General features: G+C 41.1%; 1 protein-coding gene across 1 annotated transcript in view; it reads left to right on the top strand.

Annotated features, from left to right (window-relative positions):
- CILP (cartilage intermediate layer protein) overlaps window positions 1–21,138 on the top strand; it is an 87,021-nt gene that overhangs the window by 13,004 nt on the left and 52,879 nt on the right. Inside the window, exon 2 of the mRNA XM_073568861.1 lies at window positions 18,417–18,521. Coding sequence (XP_073424962.1) covers window positions 18,461–18,521 — 61 coding nt within the window. The 5' untranslated portion in view covers window positions 18,417–18,460. The remainder of the gene's footprint in view (window positions 1–18,416; window positions 18,522–21,138) is intronic.

The following is a 21,138-nucleotide window of genomic DNA, read 5'->3' as shown; positions in this document are numbered from 1 at the left end:
GGCACAGCCAGGAGGGTACTGTATACTAAGGGGGTGTAATGTGATGAGAGTGCACAGTATAGAGACTGGGCCCTATAGAAGGTACACAGTTTGAGAGGACTGTGTGAAGAGGGGGCCCAGTATGGAAAGGAGGGGGCAATCTGGAGGGCATGTACCATAAGGGAATATAGTGAGGGGCAATTGTTTATTCAAGGACTCAGCATAGGGCAGATATTTTTATTCAGGAGCATTATAATGAAACTGCTATTTTTAAGGGTGTCATGTGGGGATTTGCTGCAGAAGACTGGAAAAGATGGAAGTCTGCAGAGACAAGCTGTGGCTGTAAAAAGGTGACAAAATGAAGAAAAGAAAGGTGACAAAATGAAGAAAAGAAAGAGAATTACTCCAGTCAGGGATACAGTCATATGTAAAAGTTTGGGCACCCCTATTAATGTTAACCTTTTTTCTTTATAACAATTTTGGTTTTTGCAACAGCTATTTCAGTTTCATATATCTAATAACTGATGGACTCAGTTATATTTCTGGATTCAAATGAGGTTTATTGTACTAACAGAAAATGTGCAATCTGCATTTAAACAAAATTTGACCGGTGCAAAAGTATGGGCACCCTTATCATTTTCTTGATTTGAACACTCCTAACTACTTTTTACTGACTTCCTGAAGCACTAAATTGGTTTTGTAACCTCATTGAGCTTTGAACTTCATAGCCAGGTGTATCAAATCATGAGAAAAGGTATTTAAGGTGGCCACTTGCAAGTAGTTCTCCTATTTGATTCTCCTATGAAAAGTGGCATCATGGGCTCCTCAAAACAACTCTCAAATGATCTGAAAACAAAGAGTATTCAGCATAGCTTTTCAGGGGAAGGATACAAAAAGTTGTCTCAGAGATTTAACCTGTCAGTTTCCACTGTGAGGAACATAGTAAGGAAATGGAAGAACACAGGTACAGTTCTTGTTAAGCCCAGAAGTGGCAGACCAAGAAAAATATCAGAAAGGCAGAGAAGAAGAATGGTGAGAACAGTCAAGGACAATCCACAGACCACCTCTAAAGACCTGCAGCATCATCTTGCTGCAGATGGTGTCACTGTGCATCGGTCAACAATACAGCGCACTTTGCACAAGGAGAAGCTGTATGGGAGAGTGATGCGAAAGAAGCCGTTTCTGCAAGCACGCCACAAACAGAGTCGCCTGAGGTATGCAAAAGCACATTGGGACAAGCCAGTTACATTTTGGAAGAAGGTCCTGTGGACTGATGAAACAAAGATTGAGTTGTTTGGTCATACAAAAAGGCGTTATGCATGCGCTGTATTGTTGACCGATGCACAGTGACACCATCTGCAGCAAGATGATGCTGCAGGTCTTTGGAGGTGGTCTGTGGATTGTCCTTGACTGTTCTCACCATTCTTCTTCCCTGCCTTTCTGATATTTTTCTTGGCCTGTCACTTCTGGGCTTAACAAGAACTGTACCTGTGTTCTTCCATTTCCTTACTATGTTCCTCACAGTGGAAACTGACAGGTTAAATCTCTGAGACAACTTTTTGTATTCTTCCCCTGAAAAGCTATGTTGAATAATCTTTGTTTTCAGATCATTTGGGAGTTGTTTTGAGGAGCCCATGATGCCACTCTTCATAGGAGAATCAAATAGGAGAACTACTTGCAAGTGGCCACTTTAAATACCTTTTCTCATGATTTGATACACCTGGCTATGAAGTTCAAAGCTCAATGAGGTTACTAAACCAATTTAGTTCTTCAGGAAGTCAGTAAAAAGTAGTTAGGAGTGTTCAAATCAAGAAAATGATAAGGGTGCCCATACTTTTGCACCGGTCAAATTTTGTTTAAATGCAGATTGCACATTTTCTGTTAGCACAATAAACCTCATTTGAATCCAGAAATATAACTGAGTCCATCAGTTATTAGATATGTGAAACTGAAATAGCTGTTGCAAAAACCAAAATTGTTATAAAGAAAAAAGGTTAACATTAATAGGGGTGCCCAAACTTTTACATATGACTGTAATATCATCTATAAGGTACCTGGATGTAAATTTTTTTTATACTAACTAATTCTCATCAGTACTATGGTTCCTGTATGGTCTGCAGCCTGATGATGACTGATTGCAACAATTCCCAGAATCTCCTTAGCATTGTTAAGGATGTAATGGAAGTTGTAGGTTCATGCGATACAAATGTATATGGATCTGACCTGACATTACAATTGATGTACCATGTACTGATGGTGGTCCTTGTGATGTATTCATGTACTGGTGATGGTCCTAGTGATTTATTCCTGATGGTAGTATTTGGGATGTATTCCTGTACTATTGAGGGTTCTGGTGCTGTGTTTCTGTACTGATTAAGGGTATATGGATGTATTTCTGTACTGCTGGTGGTTCTGATGATGAATTTTTTTTTTACTGGTGGTGCTGTTGATGTATTTCTGTGCTGCTGGTGGTTCTGGTGATGGATGCTTGTGCTGTTATTGGTTCTGATCCTGTACACATGTAACAATCCATAACCTGTAAGATTATGTGATCATAGCTATGTTAATAAAGTGTTGTGCTATCTAAAAATGTAAGGGTTACTATATTTTTATGTTAGGAGCATAAAGGGGTCCAAGTTTGTGATGAGTCTGCAGTCATTCTATAAGACTGCCAACTTCTGAATTCTTACAGCCCAACTGCTGTCAAGATTCTCTGGTGTTAGCACTGAGAGTGGGATGTCACAAAACTGCAATTATGGAATTTGCATACATGCGGTCACATGCCGACTAGACATGTGTAGCCACACTCATGGAAAATAAATTGAGCAAGGCCAGACACATTTAGTTGGAATTTGGCCTGAAGAATACAAATTGTATACTTGTGCTTGTATGACTGTCCAGTCTTGCCACCGGCAAGGGAGAATCCTAGAAGCCTGCAGTGCATGTGCTGTGAGAATTCAGAAATTTGCCATCACCTAGAGTGACTGCAGACTTTCATATGAAACCTGGACAAGCACTTTAATTATAAAATGAAGCACTGTAGCATGCCAATCCTAGCAGCGTGTAATATACTCACTGTCAGGATTTATCTCTGATTACAGGTTCCATCTACTTCACTCAAATGTGATTTTCATACTTATGGTCACGTGACAATTAGCTTTTCTTCCTACTTCTCTCAGATTTTCACTGAATATTGAGAGAATTAGGAAGAGCAGCTTTTCGGCACGTGACTGTAAGGCCATAGTCACACTAACATATGGCATCTGATGCGATATACTTATGACACTCAGCTCAAGCTCTACCTCTGTGCTCCAATCCACTTGCATGAGAGAATCGGAGCACAGGTGCAGAGGAGACTGAGAATTTAATTACTCCATCTCCTCCATTGCCATCGTCCACGGTTATATCCGAGTGCAGTGCGATGTTTAACACTCACCCATAGACTTGAGTGCATGCAATACAATTTTCAGATGCAATCACAGCTTGCTGCGATTGTTTTTGCATGCCAAATCGGCATGAGAAAATAATCACAGTTGTGAGCTGCCCCAAAGTTTAATATTGGGCTGAGTGCAATCCGATTTTTTTCATCGGATTGCACTAGTCCAATTACATCACAAGCGTGAGTGAGCCCTAAGTGTGCATATGTGCTTGGGGGAGGGAGGACACCAATCTCAGTTCTTGCCCTGGGTGCTAGAAAACCTAGATACACCTCTGTGTCTGACGAATCAGGAACGTCTGAGTCCAGCACACCTGTTCATGAAAACGAGCATGAACAATGCCGATCTTGAACGTGGCCATATTGGTCTGAAATGGTGTATAGGGATCTAAAATCTATTACTAAAAAAGGAAATATACAGAAAAGAACGCTATCTTCTCCTGTGGTATTACTATTGTCACTACTCTGACTGTACTACTACTATTTCACTTATGATACTAAAATAACGTCAGAGTCCCCAAGACTCAAGTCTTCAACTACAGAGCTATCACCACTCCCAGGGGACTTTCACATATGTACACACGTGGTCAAAATTGTCTCAGTCGCAGGTCATGGGTCTTGTAACAGGATAATAACCCAAAACACATAGCTAAAACACCCAAGAATGGCTAAGAGGAAAACATTGGACTATTCTGAAGTGGCCTTCTATGAGCCTTGACCTAAATCCTATTGAGCATCTTTGGAAAGAGCTGAAATATGCCGTCTGGAAAAGGCAACCTTCAACACGAGACAACTGTAGCAGTTTGCTCTTGAGGAGTGGACCAAAATGCCTGTCGAGAGGTGCAGAAGTCTCATTGACAGATATAGGAATCATTTGATTGCAGTGATTGCCTCAGAAGGTTGTGCAACAAAATATTAAGTTAAGGGTACCATCATTTTTGTCCAGGGCTATTTCATGAGTTTTTTTCTTAAAAATTCTGTGGAAACATGGCTGAAAAGCAATGTCTGGGGGCGTGGCCTAGATCCCACATGAGGTAGATGTAGGTTTTGGAGCTCTGGAGAGTATACCACCCTAATCTGACTTCCACAGCGGCTAAAACAGGCCATTCAGCACTAAATCTGTGCATAACACTCTTCTGACACCCAAGAGATCACTTCAGGCCCGGTAAAAATCGACCTCTGATCTTCCGAGGCACCAAAGAGGATTGAGGCCTAAATCTGCTGCTAGGCCGCAAAGCCAGGGGCTAAAGTAGCTGGTAGTGACCGACTTAACTTCCAGAGCTGTCGGCCTCATCACAACTCTGGCCGGAGCCGAGAATACAGGCCCTCTTGGTCCAGACCACACACCATCAGCATCCCGCAGACACATCAGGACTGCGGACACAGAACGGGACTGACTGTTAAGCAGAGAGGCCCTCTTTTGCCACAAAGCTCCATAAATCGGGTCGCAGTTGTGACCTTCTGCAAGCTCCATAATCGGGACGCAGTTGCGACCTACCTTTGCAAGGTTCCATGATCCTCCTGCGATCTCTCTTACTGCTGGAGACGCAAGCGTCCCTATTTGGCCTCCACTAGACCCTGACTCCATTCGCAAGTTCCCTAACGAGACGCAGTGGAACCGAGCGTCCTCAAACAAGACTTTACTAAGTCTTCCTTCCTCATCGCAATCCTTTGGTATCGCACTAAAAATCCCCGCAGAGTCTTTACCGCATTACAATTTCTGTGTAACTCCATTTGAGATTTCTACTGCGACGCCGCAAATCTTTTATATTTCTGTTTCTCCATTTCAACGCAATTTTATTACCACTATGAACAATTCCAAGTCCAAAGGTAAACTCTCTACTCCATCTCTTCCCAAGTCACAAAATCAACGAAAGATGGAAATTTCCTCCTGGAACAGGCATCAAACTAGTCCACAAGACAATACCTCAAGTCCATTGAGATCCAGGTCTCCTATAAGAGACCTTCCTCTTACTTCAGGTCAAACTAGAAGAACAAATCTGTCTTCTCATTTCAATACCCCTAATTCGAAACAGATATCAACATATTATTCAGCGGAAACTATGGATACCTCCTACAACAAAAAAAGGAGAACTCCAGGAGCTCAGGCCGAATCTTGCTCAAATCAAGAGATCTCAGACTCCGAAGGAGTGTCAAGCGACACATCACCTAATCCAACTCCCGCTAAAACCAAATTTAGACTTGAAAAATCTGCTCTGGATCCAGGACCTGACCATCCACCATCTCAGCAATCTGCTAGCCCTCAAGACCCCAGCCAAGACATGCTCAGTAAACTGTTTAATTCTATGAACAAAAATTTTGAGCTATTAAGCCAAAAAATGGATAATAACTTTAAAAAATATTGTGAGACCATCGACAGGCAACTAGCCAATCATGAAGAAAGACTGTGCAAACTTGAACGAAAGTCGAAGGAGTCCTCAGTCGACATTCAATACTTATCAGCCAAAGTACAAAAACTGAGTCAAAATGGCTGACCTAGAGGATAGAGGACAGAGGAATAATATTAAAATCCGGGGGATCCCCGAAAACATCCTCCAAGAAAATCTTAGAAGTCATAGCCAAGAAATTTTCAAGCTAACCATCCCTGACCTATCCGAATCGGACTTGATAATAGACAGAACACACAGGCTCCCTCGCCCTCCAAAAATTTCTCAGGAACTTCCAAGAGACACAATTCTTAGAGTCCATTTCTATCAAACTAAGGAAAGGATCTTAAATTATCTCAAGACCAACAAATCCTTCGCTGACCCATACAAAGATCTCAAACTTTTCCCAGATCTATCAAAGGAAACGCTGGAACTACGTCGGTCCTTTCATAATATAACTGCAGCCCTTCGGGACAAGGACATACCCTATAAATGGGGCTTTCCCGTCAAATTGCTGGTGAACTATAGAGGGAGAACGATCCCCATCTTCACTCCAGAGGAAGGAGCTGATTTCTTGGATTCAATTAGCAATAGTCATTCCAGGCATAATAATTGATCTAATCATACACAGCCTGCCTGCTTATTAACCTTTTTTTCCACAGGTACTCAGGCCTGCAGTCTCTTATAACGGAGGTTTACCCTCCTATTGCAGTTCACGGAATTACCCCCGATATTATAGAGGTAGTTTCTTTGCTTTGAACTACTTGAACAGTTTTACAGTTTAAATTGTTCCATTATATATAATTTGAAGCAAAAGTTGAAATAACATTTGATAGTTATTTCTTTTCATTAATTGTTCTAGTTGCTTTGTTAGCTTCCAACCTAAACCATTTACCAGCTCCCTCCTCATATCAGTGGTCTGTCTCTGTCCTTCCTCAGATATGAGTCTTAAATTCTTATCTTAAAATGTTAGAGGCTTAAACAGCCCTAAGAAAAGACACACTTTTTGGAGAGAGTTGATAAATGCACGTGTTGACATTGCATGTGTTCAAGAGTCGAAGTTCCTCAGAGACAACCACCCATACTTTCAACACAGCAAGTATTCTCATATTTATGAGTCTTGCAACTCTAGCAAGAAAGCAGGGGTTATAACGCTGATTAATGGATCTATGCCCTTCGAGGCTTTAGAGGAACATGGTGACAAGGAGGGTAGGTTCCACATATTAGTTTGCAAATTGAATAATCAGGTCTGCACACTAGTCAATTTGTACGCACCCAATCGAGGCCAACATAAGTTTCTCAATAAGTTAATGAAAAATGTATCATCTGTGAGGAGAGGAGATCTGTTTCTCCTGGGCGATTTTAACCTCACCCCAGACAGCACGATAGACTCATCTTCACTATCTAGACCCATTACTGATAACCTAAACACTTGGCTTGATAAAAATGAGCTGTTCGACACTTATAGATGCCTAAATTCTTCTTCAGTAGAATTTTCACATTTCTCCGATACCCACCAATCCGCATCGCGAATCGACCTCATCGTTTCTGATGTTTTTTCTCTTACCAGATTTGAAGATGTCTCTATTGGCCACAGAACAATGTCCGACCATGCATCGGTTATTGGAAAAAATTTTCTAGGTCCTCCGCTAAGAAATACCAAACGCCAAATGTAACACCAACATTGTCAATAACCCCATACATAAAGTTACCTTACAAAACGCTATCAACAACTATTTTAATGAGAACAAGCCAGAAGACACCAGTCCGCTAAGAAATTGGTGTACTCACAAGGCAGTTGTAAGGGGTATCCTAATAGAGATTTCCTCTAAGAACAAAAAGGAAAATAACCTAAAAATGTCCAATATCCAAAAATCAATTCGGAAAATAGAGAACGTTATAATTGGTTTTCCCTCGCCATTACCACAACATCAATCGGACCTATCAAATCTCAGAATTGACCTTAGGAATCTAATTCAGGCCCCCTATGAAGCCGCAGTGAGATCATCCAAATTCAATTACTATACCTCTATAAACAAGCCCACAAAATACATGGCCAACAAAATTAAAAATAGCAGAATTCAAAGTAAAATAAACAGAATCAAATCTCTTGTAGGAAACTCCAAAATTTCCCATCCTCAAGAGATTTCAAATGAATTCGCAAAATTTTATGCCAATCTCTACAACTTAAATACCAACCCCACATCTTCGCTTCCGAATACAGCAGAAATTGCCAATTACCTCTCATCTATTAACCTCCCCCTTCTTTCTGAAAATGACCTTTCGTTCTTATCCGCCCCAATAGACAAATCAGAAATTGAGGAAGCCATCAACAAGCTCGACCTCCACAAATCCCCAGGCCCCGACGGGTTCACCAATACGTATTATAAAGCTTTCAACACTATCCTTTCACCTCACCTCACCTTGGCCTTTAACCATGCTTCCAATACAGGTCAATTTCCCTCTGAGATGTTGGAAGCTTCCATCTCAGTTCTACCTAGAAACAAAGGAGATCCAAAGGCTATCGAGAATTTTAGACCCATATCCCTCCTTAACACTGCTGATAAATTATATTCTAAAATTCTAGCGAACAGGCTTAGCTCCATTCTCCCTAGGCTTATTCACAATGATCAGTCGGGCTTTATCAAAGGAAGGCAACCAGCAAATACCACAAGGAGACTGATAAACTCCATAAAATGGGCCAATGCTACCAAACACCCTATGACTTTATTATCGCTCGACGCAGAAAGAGCATTCAATAGATTAAGCTGGCCTTTCCTTCGAGAAACCCTAACTAAATTTGGATTCAATGATTCACTAGTAACCTCCATAATGGCTCTTTACTCATCCCCCAAAGCCAGAGTAGTTTGTAATAACCATGTATCTGACACATTCCTCATAAAAAAACGGTACTAGGCAAGGTTGCCCCCTTTCTCCTCTCCTTTTCAATCTTGCCATGGAGCCCCTAGCAGAACGAATTAGAAACCGTCCTTCTATCAAAGGTATAGACACGCAAAATCACCAATACAAAATTAGCCTCTATGCCGACGACTTATTCCTTACCCGTACGGACCCCTGCATTTCCATCCTTGAAACTATCCTTGAAATTGACCAATTCTCTGCCATATCTAACGTTAAAATTAACCACCAAAAATCATATATTCTCCCGATTAACGTTAATGAAAAATCAGTCTCTTATATCAAAACAGTTACTTCTCTTAATTGGACCATTAAAACTCTTCCCTACCTAGGTATACTCATCTCCAAAAACCTCACACAGATGGTCAAATCCAATCTTAATAAAATGACTGAAATCATCAATAAAGACAATGCCACCTACAAAACTAAACACTTAACCTGGTGGGGGAAGGTCTTGACAATGAAAATGTTCACTATTCCTAAACTTCTTCACATACTTAGATGTCTTCCTCTCCCAATATTCTCTATCCACCTTACCCGCATGCAATCACAGATAAATTCCTTTATATGGGGCCATAAGAAGCCAAGAGTTGCAACACAAATGTTATATAAAAAGAAAATACACGGAGGCATTTGCATACCAAATATCACAGCTCACTATAACACGCTTTTAATCAAACAGAGTGCTCACTGGCTAAATGATTCTCACAGCCCAGCCTGGCTTGATTTGGAAACTACTCTGAATAACAATGTACACCCCAAAGCCATACTTATTAAAGCTATTACCAATAATCTCCCCAACACGATTGCTCACCCAATCTTCCAGGCCATTGCTACGGCCTGGAATAAGTTCTCAAAAACAAGACTAAAAATTCAGCAAATTGAAATAAAAAAAACTCCCCCTTACCTTCATAGCAAATCTCGTCTACCGTACTCTGTCTCCTATCTGGGCAGATTCCAATATTTTCAAACTAAGAGACATCTTCCACGAAAACAAATTCTCGAGTTTTCTTTTTCTCAACAGAAAATATAATATTTCCTCATCTTCTTTCCTAGAGTACCAAATCCTCAAAGACACCATACAATCCTTTCTGGACCTAAAATTCAATTTCTCTGAAGCATCTATAAAGTTATTGAATAATCATGAGCACCAGATCTTTTGGAGCCATAGCTTCATATATGATAATTTTAATAACGACACATTATTACTTAAAAATCCCTCAATGTTGAGTTGGGAGAAGGATCTCAACTCTTCATTCTCTGCTGAAAGTTGGGAGGACGCTCTTTCTTCAGCTTACCAATCTGTAATGTCCATCCCACTACAGGAGACCCATTATAAAACTATCTCCAGATGGTATTACACTCCCAACAGACTGGCTCACATAGGTTCCTCAAACTCCCCACTTTGTTGGAGAGGATGCGGCCAAAAAGGGGATATTCTGCATGTCTTTTGGGGATGCCCAATGACAAAATTGTTATGGTCTCAAATCTCTTCATCTATAATCAACAAAATAATTGAAAAGCCTTTCAAACCTTACTCCCTGCATTGCCCTGCTTTCATTAAATTTGGATGAAATAGATCATTCACTGAGACCTATTTTCAATCATATATGTCTCGTCACGAAGAACACCATAGCATACCATTGGAAATCCAATTTTTTGCCTAGTTCTAATGACATAATTAAACTGATCAATCAACATAGATCACATGAGCTACAATTCGCTCTTCATAACGATCACTTCAACAAATTCTTCAAGAAATGGTCTGTATGGGACCATGTCTTCCCTCCCCCGTTAGTATGAGTTTGGTAGTATTTTTATTTATCAAAGTGGTCCCTCAACTTGATTTGTGACATACCGTTTATTGTACTTTATCCATTACTTCGATCACTATGTTTGCGCTTGCACTTGATTTTGTATGATCTAACGTCTGTTGCGTCAATTAATGACTTGATGTTATTGTCTTGTTTTGTTTTGTTTTGAAAAAGAATAAAACTTTGGAAAAGAAAAGCAATGTCTGACTGTCATATGTTCATTTTCATACATTTTTTATTCATTATTACTTTTGTCAGATTCAAGTCATTTCTGCGACCCTTGTGGGTATTTCTGTCATTAAATGAGGGGCACCAACAATTTTGACCATGTGTGTATTTTCAGTACGTAGGCACACGTGCACAACGCGGGCAACAAACAGACCAGTTGTAGCCTACATCCTAGTGCAGGGTTCCACAACACCAGTCCTCAAGGCCCACCAATAGATCATGTTTTCAGGATTTCCTTTGTATTGCACAGGTGAAGCAATTATCACCTGAGCAATACTAAGGAAATCCTGAAAACATGATCTGTTGGTGGGCCTTGAGGACTGGAGTTGGGGAACCCTGTCCTAGTGCACATGTCGATTTTACACACAGCTTCAGGTCCAAGTGGAAAAAGTCGCAGCATGCACTAGTTTTGTCCAATAAATAGTTAGGCAGTTATATACAAGATCATACAATGCACAGAAGAATACAGTATATACTAAATATAAATTAGTTTGATGAGGTGCAAAATATCTACAGTGGAAGCAACTGTGCTGAGCCAATTATAGCAAATCTGTGTAGCAAATCTATTTTACACATTCATCAGTCAGCAGGCTTCCAGCACAGCACAAAGTCGTCAATTTGGAGAGTTGGGGCTAATTAAGAGTAGGGAAAGATAGAGTCCAGCTCATCCGCATGCACTATTTGAAGATCCGGAGCAAAGGAAGCGCCCATGCCTTGGACGTGAATAATGACAAATAAAGAAAAATCCAGCTCCACGAAAATCCCAAAACTCTTCTTTATTGGTGTGAATAGAAAAGACTCCAGTAGGTAAATTAACCCCTTAACGACCGTTGATACTCCTTTTTAATGGCGGCAGTTAAGGGTACTTATTCCTCAGCGCCAGTACCTCTGCCATTCCTCAGACCCTCCAGCTCCGTCCCCCGGCCCTCAACGTCATCTTCCCGGAAGAAAATGGCGTGTGCATGCGCAATGCGCCCGACGAAATTTGCCTGCCAGTATCTGGCAACAGTAGGAGATTTTTTTTGTATTGGTTGATTTTGATCACTGTGTTAGACCCTATTACAGTGATAAAAATAAAAAATTGTAAATCAAACCCCCCTTTATCACCCCCTTAGTTAGGTAAAAATAATAAAATTAAAAAAAGAATTTTTTTCCATTAGGGTTGGGGTTAGAGCTAGGGTTAGGGTTGGGCTAGGGTTAGGGTTGGGGTTCGGTTTGGGGTTACGGTTGTGGTGTTGGGGTTGGGGTAGTGTTGGGGTTAGGGTTGTGGTTAGGGTTATGGTTGTAGTTAGGGTTGGGTTTATGGTTAGGGTTGGGATTAGGGTTAGGGGTGTGATGGGGGTAGGGTTGTAGTTAGGGTTATGATTGTGGTTAGGGTTGGGATTAGGGGTGTGTTGGGGTTAGGGTAGGAGTTAGAATTGGGTGGTATCCACTGTTTAGGTACATCAGTTTTATCACAAATATTCCTATAAATTATAGATACAATAATATCACCTCTTGAACTCTAAATACAATACAACACACTCATTTTTCTAGCTAATTGTAGCAGAAAAAAAGATAATTTTAGGAAAATATAAACAATTTTATTGAAATATATTAAAATTACATCGATAAACAGAGTTTCCCACTAAGCAGGCATGTAACGCGGGGTTAATCCACAAATAAATGGTACAATACAAGTTTCACAATTTTATAAGGCTGCAGAAGAATACTACCAGCCTGCAAGCATCCTAACAAAGCTATTTTGCAATATAGTGTTGACATGTAAAATGCAGACATTTAATTTCACTAGCTTAGGCTCACTGCATAAACAAACCAAAGTACAAAGTGCTTGTAGTGCTTAAAGTGCTTAATAATATGAATCAGGCTAAATATAATCTACCAAAAGTGTAACCTGTGAGCCTATGCCAAAGTCCAGAGCTAGCAAAATATGCAATACCAACTGGATACTATATATGAATAAACCCACTGCATATAGATGATTATATATTACTGCCAGTGCTTAAAAGATAGCCCAAACAAAATCCTGCTGGGAAATGTAGGAGAGGGAGGAGTCTGCAGCACTGAGGAGAGACAGGTAGCTGCTGGGAAATGTAGGAGAGGGAGGAGTCTGCAGCACTGAGGAGAAGGTAGCTGTTGGGAAATGTAGGAGAGGGAGGAGTCTGCAGCACTGAGGAGAAGCAGGTAGTTTCTGGGAAATGTAGGAGAGGGAGGAGTCTGCAGCACTGGGGAGAGGCAGGTAGCTGCTGGGAAATGTAGGAGAGGGAGGAGTCTGCAGCACTGAGGAGAAGCAGATAGCTGCTGGGAAATGTAGGAGAGGGAGGAGTCTGCAGCGCTGGGGAGAGGCAGGTAGCTGCTGGGAAATGTAGGAGAGAGAGGAGTCTGCAGCACTGAGAAGAGACAGGTAGCTGCTGGGAAATGTAGGAGAGGGAGGAGTCTGCAGCACCGAGGAGAACAGGTAGCTGCTGGGAAATGTAGATTTAGCAGTTCAAGAATAGGACTGCCCAAATTTAGCTACATGTAGCTGGATGCACAGAAAGGTAGATGTAGATTAATAATGTACAATGGTACAAAACAGAGTCTTTATGCTGGGCTTGATCTGTACATTAACAAGAAGCATGCTTTTACAGTGTTTTTGTGAAAAATAATGTGACTGTGGGAATAACCCTTTGAAATGGAGATTGTCAATGCCATTGCCAGCAAGCCAGTTACCAAGAGGAAATGTGACGCATCCTCATTAGACATTGGCAGACATTCCTGGAGAATGTGTTTAAACTAAAAGAATGCCAAGGATACCAATGGCACGTAAAGCAGCCTCTATGTACCTATACAGATATGATTAAATGTTTATTTCCATTAAACGACATGCAGAAACCCAATTCTGGCCTTTTAACTCTAGAATACAGGAAACGTCGCCAACAGAGCCAAAAATAAGTAATGAAAACCCAGACATTCATCTTAAATCTTTCCTCTACCAGATGAATGGACCCAGAGCTAGAATCTCATGATTATAAATAACTTTGCCAGCCAATGAAACATGTAGCATAGGATTGTTCTGGAACGTCGCTACAGATCTGAAAGACAAGTGAAGCATTTCCCCAGTGCTGATGTATAAAGCCGCCTATGTTCTCATGACATCCTTACACAATTGTAGCTTATGGCATGATGTCACATACCTTCGTGCAGTCAGCTGGTTAGGAGGACTCATGATTAGACGCTTGGTTAACAAGCAGCACATTTGCTTTCTGCGTCTGGCTTTTTCAAGGCTCAGTTTCAGCTCAATGGATTCTTATTTCAAAGCAAAAAAAGTTGAAAGTTGTCCCACACGCTAAATAAGTCTTCCTCCTCTAGATTTTCAATGAATGTGATTTATAGATTTTCTTAAGTAGGATTAGTGGATTTTAGCAGGGAAGTTGCTACAATCTCAACTTTGAATCCCAAGAGAATATATGAATAGGGGTTTTGCGGTGCCTCACACATACAGTTCTGATGCATTTTCCAGGTTGTTTTTAACTTTAAAAAGGAGCTGTCACTTCCCAAACATATGTCATTTCATTTTTTTAGCTGGTGTAAATGTAGCTGTTCTCCTGAATCTGACAATGTTTTAATTTTTCTCCTACATTTTTCCATTCCTGAGATACGACCCCCTCTTCTCTGTATATAATTCTAGCCTTTTTAGACAACTGGGCATTAGGGTAACAATGCGTTCTATAGAAAAAATTAAAATGAGTTTTATTCAAAGTCTCACCCCCTATAACTGTTACACATAATGATCTGTAATTTCCTTTAAAAATTTGTTTCTTTTGGTTGTGTTTAAAAGGCGACTCAATGTCAGTCCTAGAACACTGAATAGCCATTAAAATAGGATTTGGGTAGTTTTAATATAGAGCAGGAGTAAGGGCCCCGCCGCTCCTTGTATTTTTCTACAATTTAGTTACTATTTGTATTTTGCAAAGAATATTTAATATGATTAATATTAGTTTATATTTCCTGCTGCAAAGTAAACTTGCCAGATTACAGACAAAATTCAGTATTATTTATTGCTTTAGGTAAGTCTAATCTCTGAATATCTACGCATCAGCCTACACCACTCCTATGTGTTTTCCTAAAATTCACTTACTTTAAATTATAATAGTAATTTACAAGTGTTGATGAGCGATATTAGGGTGACTTTCAGCAACTAGGGATGAGCGAATCCCTGTGTATTCGGCTTTGGCCGCATTCGACAGCAGTCCAGCGCGAACTTGAACTCGAGTTCCATTCACTGTCCCAGCTTTAGTCCTGGAAAATAAAGTTTGTTGAAAGGCTGAGTACAGGGCAGCCAATCAAAAACTTTGCTGTTGTAGCCCATCCCTCAGTCATTAGCATAGGTTGCTAATGGCGAAAGAGAAGGTGTAAGGCCGAATACACAGGGATTTGCTCATCCCTAGCAGAAATGTATCATATTTTAATGAAATATGGTTTTGTGTGTGCTATTTAGGCTTCCCGCAGGTTTAGGCACTGTTGCCAGGAATAAATGGCATCTTCAAATTGCAGTGTTAAGGCCCCTTTACATTTAGCGATGCACCAGCGATCCCGACCACGATACGACCCGGTCAGGATCGCTGGTGCATCGCTAAATGGTTGCTAGTGAGCTGCCACTCAGGCAGATCTCACAGCGATACAGCGGTCGTTACTTACCTTTCAGACGAGGCGATCCTGACGTCCTCTCGTCCGCGTCCACACGTCACTCGTCGGCGCCAGCAGGAAGCCCAGCAGAAAGCGCCCGACGAGAAATGGAGCTGCGCGATCTCGCGCGATCAGCGACAGACAGCGGGGGAGCCGGTTGGAGGTAAGTATCACACATTACATCACACAAATGTGTAAAACCCCCTTTAGAGGAATGTGGCTAATTGAAGGGACAGCAGGCAGAATCTGGATTTAAGCTGCCGTCAAATCGGCTGATGTTGGCCAGGTTTTGATTTCCTGCATTGTACAGAATCGCAACCAACCGTCGCAGCCAGCGCAGTACTTCAGTTCTGGGAAAAAGCAATAATCCCAACAAGGCAACAATATCACATGATCAGTAAGGTGAAGAACCTGTGTGGTCAATGGAAGAATCTCAAGAAGAATGCTAAACGGCAAACCAAAACACAAGAATCCAAGGAGAAGGAATTTGTTAATAAACTTGATGACTTGTTTGACGTCACTCGTGCTGATATGGTTATGATCACAATAAGTATTTTTACTTAGATTTTTTAGTGGATTCTGCTCCTATATCATCATGAATGAGTGCTTCAAAATTGTTTTGAATTAGCTTCCTATTCATTTCAATGGGAAAATCCATAGTTCACATGGTACTGTTATTCCCACAATTTTGTTTTTCAAAGGACAAAAGAATCAGCAAGACAATACGTGAGGGGTTTTTTTCTGCTAGAATAAATGCTACAAACTTGAGTAGTGAACTAATTAAAGCAGAAAAAAACACCCCATAAACAAAACAGCATTAACAACACATCATAAAATACTTCTTCACTGTATCTTTTGCTGGCTCCTCTTCCTCTCCTTTTACCCTTACTGTCTGGGTTCCTCAGGGTTCAGTCCTAGGTCCCTTCCTCTTCTCTCTGTACACTGTTGGACAAACCATCAGAAGATCTGGTTTTCAGTACCATCTCTATGCTGATGACACCCAGTTATACACATCATCTCCTGACATCACTATTGCTACGAAACACAAAGTATTGTCTGCTGTCTCTAACATCATGTCCTACCTCTATCTAAAACTGAATCTGTCAAAAACTGAACTTGTGTTTCCTCCCTTACTAACCTTCCTAAACTCAATATTTATATTTCCATGTATGGTTCTACTGTAAGGGGGTGAAGAGGAGGAGGAACCTAAATGGGGTTACCTCTCAATAGTAGCATCCTCAATAATCCAAACGTACCACTCCAGTCTCCAAGACTTCTCATGTGCTGCACCAATTCTCTGGAGTGCATTACACCGGAAAACTAGATTAATTCCCAACACCCACAGTTTTAAGTGTGCCCTAAAAACGCATTTCTTTAGACTGGCCTATTAGCTCACCTCACTTATCTAACCATTCCTATTTTGCCCTTTCAAAACTTTTCCTCCAAATCTGGTCCTTCAAATATTCTGTTTACATACTCTCCATGAACTCAGTAGCCCTTTGTATCAATACGTGTATTGATAGTGGCTTGTGATTGGCTCATGCAGCGTTATTTGAATACCTTATTTATGATATTCATGGTTGGACCATACAATATAAGCACTTTATTTTTACCTTTCGTGTCCACCCTATTTCCTCATAGATTATAAGCTTGCGATCAGGGCCCTCACTCTTCTTGCTATCTGCTGAATTATATGTTTACTCTGTTATGTCTTTATTGTCTGTATAAGTACCTCTGAATTCAAAAGTGCTGCAGAAAATGTTGGCGCTCTAGAAGTAGATTTATTATTATTTTTTTAAGCCTTTTTTGTGGATTTTTCATCCAAAATAATCTACGTCAAAAACTTGGTGAGAGCATATACTGTACTAACAGAACAGAAACAGTGTCACTTATCCATGTTCTACTTATATTTGATCCACATTCAAGTGAATTGGGCTGAGCTGCAATCTCAAATAAAGGTAAATTGTCCTGTTTTGGAAAATGAAAAGCTTTTTTGCTTTTACATTCTGGACTATGCTTTTTTTTGCTCCAGGAGAAGGTATCTCATGAATAATGTATGCAGGGATGAGGGGTGGGGTCCCATTGTTTCTAAACTAGTTTTGAAATGACGACTAGATTTACATTACCCCTATTTTCCTCTCTCGTAACATCTGTTTCTTTTTTACAGAAAAACAAATTGATTGTTCAGATGTCGATCTTTATACCTATTTCTCAGCGTTTATCAGACTTGAGGTTGAGGAAGTAGCAGTTAAAAGGTCTTTTTTTTTATTACCTGAGGGTTTTGAGCTTCTGGCTTGATGCTTCTTCCTCCAGATGCTATTCAGGGCGTGGGCTGAGGTTGACTTTATGGTATTTCCACGTTATGTGAGACATAGCTGTAGACAGAGTAAAATGTCAGAAAAAGCTGGTAACTTATGGACGTTTAAAGACGCATATCAATTGATGTAATGTCTCATCTGACTTGAAGGAGTTGCCTTGGAATCAGGTAAATCTTTGGTGTCAATGGAAGCATAGCACATGGGCAGCTCCTAGTAAAGTAGGTTTATTTAATGCTCAATGTCATATGTGTTCATTGGCTTCTAAGAGCAATGAAATATGGTCAGTCTGGAGGATTTAATTTGCAGTGTGGAGGTGGAAATATATATTGTGGAAGGTTCTCACATTTAATGAGGAAATGCAGACGGCTCACAAACTGCTACCTTAAATTAATTATCTGTCAAATAACTTGACCCAAAAGGGAAAAGGAACAATTTTAGGAACTTCATAAAATCTTAAAACTAACCTTTCTCAGATGTAATAAATATGCTGTCTAAATAAAGAGTTATAAATAATTTCAAAGTGAGTTCTCCCATTATCAATGCTCTAAAGGAGATGCATGACAATGGTGGTGTAGACTTCAAATAAAGTAGCGCATAAGCTACAGCTCTTATTAATGTTTGTTTAAAGAATATCTAAAAAAAATGCTGTTGGGAAATGTGTTGGCAGGTATCTAGTAACAGTGAAGCCCAGGACTAGACGCTCCAGGGAAGATGAGACCTGGCCTACTGATTTGCCTTCTGCTCTTGGAGTTGTCCTATGTGTATGGACAAGGTATGTATTCATTTTACAAGATGTCATCTTAATTTGGTAACATTTATACACGGAGGATTGAATAAATCAAGAACAAGGAACATAAATTCCAGATTTATCTACAGCCATTAGGGACATGTTACCATATACATTGTGGGGATATCTTCCCCTTGCAGCTGTAAGCAGCATGTTTCTTTCACACCTGAATTAGCTCAATGTCCTTATATTTTGGTAACATTAATATAGAAATGTGCAGTAATTCCCATCAGGAAATGATTAAGACTTGTAGAACTGATTGCTTGTTGATAATATTCATAGTAATACATTTCAAAGTGTCATCTAGCCTGACTGATTGCTACAGACAAAAATGAGACTTTGTCACTGAGCCAGATTTGGACGTATAAAAATATCTTATGCTTCTGTCTAGAGCTCCTATGTAGAACTATCTGTCTTCATGGTAAAAAGTTACAAAAAGACCCTGGGCTAACATATTGTAACGGAAGCACTGGCAGCTCTTAATATGACTTCCACACACAGGCTTAGGGTCCCGTTTCACATAGCGACGCACCAGCGATCCCCACAACGATACGACTGGGTAGGGATCGCTGGTGTATCGCTACATGGTCGCTAGTAAGCTGCCAAACAGGCCGATCTCTTCAACGACGCACCAGCGATCCCGACAACGATGCAACCTGGTAAGGATCACTGGTGCATTGTCACACAGCAGGTATTCTGAACAATTCCAGCCTGCGTCCCTGAGTTCTGTCCCAATGAGGTCGTTCGTCGGCATCTAACACAGCGATGCATGCTGACCAGCGGGACGCCGACAAAAAAATGGCCCAGGGCATTCAAGCACGATCAGCGATATCCAGCTGGGGGGCCAGTTGCCTCTATGTGTCACATGTAGCGAGATCACAAGCGAGATCGCTGTTGCATCACAAATCTGTGACACATTAGCGATCTCGCTAGCGATCTCGTTATGTGAGACGGGGCCTTTAGTCACTCCAAGTACTAGATCTCGGGGTTGCCCAGGTATTTATCCTGTAATCTGGATCTGGATTTACACAAGGGATCTTAATTCAGGGCCATGGAGAAGGCTGCTGACCAGTGAAGCCACCTTGCCAAAAGAAAGATTGTCATGTAGGGTCAATACAAAGAGCTCGTGTCTGAGAAAGAATCGGGAAACAAGCAGGTGGTAAAAATCGGGCCAAGGTCAGAAAATAGAATAATCCAAAAAGCACCACCGAACCAAAAGAGCAGGGATGATGACCAGTGGGCTGAACTCAACCCACAGTGTGGAACAGGTATATCGGAATTTGAATAGTAGCAGCCCGCCTAGGGTTTATCAGCAAGAAGCAAAGACAAACCTGAAACAGAAGTCCAACTGAATTATTGCAGTCATATTTCAGAGAAAATATACTTTGAAAAGCTGGCTGGTGACTGTGAGCCCAATTCAACAAAGCTATTATGCCAAATTTCAGGAGTGGAACAATCAGAGGAAAAGTATAATAGAAACACATCACCACCACTTCTGCAGTTTTCACCCACTCCTGGATTTGTCTTACAAATCTTGATGTAAAACGACCAAATACAGAACATGTGAACTTGATCTAAATGGTTAAAACAGTCAAGGAGTTCTGTGTTCACATAAAAATACCAGACCGCAAGCCCCACGTCAACCATTGGGGCAACGGGCCCAAGAGATAAGAGGGCCCACTTTCACCGTCAAACAAGATAGCAGCTTCTGTCACAGATGTATAAAGGGATGTGTTAGTGCACTGCAAAGGGCCCATATACCGCTCTGGCACAAGGACCTTCTTAATTCTGTGTCGGTTCCTGGGCCACATGCATTTATAAAGGTCATAAAACTGTAGGGTTTCTAATAATACATACTTCAGCTGCTGTAGTATTTTGTGTGTTTAATATATTTTGATGCTTGTGGTTCTAAACTTTTTCTCTGATTCTTCCATTCATGATTTTCACTTACAAATACTAATGTAAAATACTGACCAAATACTGAACATGTGTATGTGGCGCCCCTGAGGCTCAGTCGCCACAGAGGTACTGCACCTTCTCCTAAGGTGTGGTGCCCCACCATCCAGGTAAGTTGGAGGCTCCTGACCACGCTCCAACACTCGCACCCCACACAATAGAATAGTTCAGCATAACAACATTGCGGCTCCTTGCTTAGAGAGAAGCAGAGCACCTTTGGTGGTTCCTTGCCTGAAACACTAAACGTGCTGGGAGGCGGGTGGAGTTTAGGATACATAAAAGAGCAGGATGGTTTAGGATGGTCAGTCTGACAGGAGGTCAGTGAGGAAGGAAGCCACTCGGGAGGAGTGGGAATCCCTGGAAGAAGGGATGGAGGAAGGAGTGCTGCAGCTGCCTCAGTGACCTGAGCCAGCTGGCACGGGAAAGGAAAGGAAAGAAGGAGAAGGACATTGACCTGAAGCCTGAGCTTCCATAGAAGGGAAAGACAAGTACGGAACGTAGGAGTAAAAGGGAACACAGAGGACGTGGGTTAGAAGAAGAACCCTGCGACACCGGTACCCGTCGCTGCTGCACCGGACCTCTTCCAGGCAGACCCTGTGGAGCCTGAAGCCGCTGCCATGCCACCGGCAGCGTACTTTGTTCCTTC

Source organism: Dendrobates tinctorius, unplaced genomic scaffold (genome assembly GCF_039654945.1).
Source record: "Dendrobates tinctorius isolate UK_male_01 unplaced genomic scaffold, ASM3965494v1 ptg000022l, whole genome shotgun sequence".
NCBI classification, from domain to species: Eukaryota; Metazoa; Chordata; class Amphibia; order Anura; family Dendrobatidae; genus Dendrobates; species Dendrobates tinctorius.
Note: the sequence above shows the minus strand (reverse complement) of the source record. Positions and strands in the feature narration are given on the sequence as shown.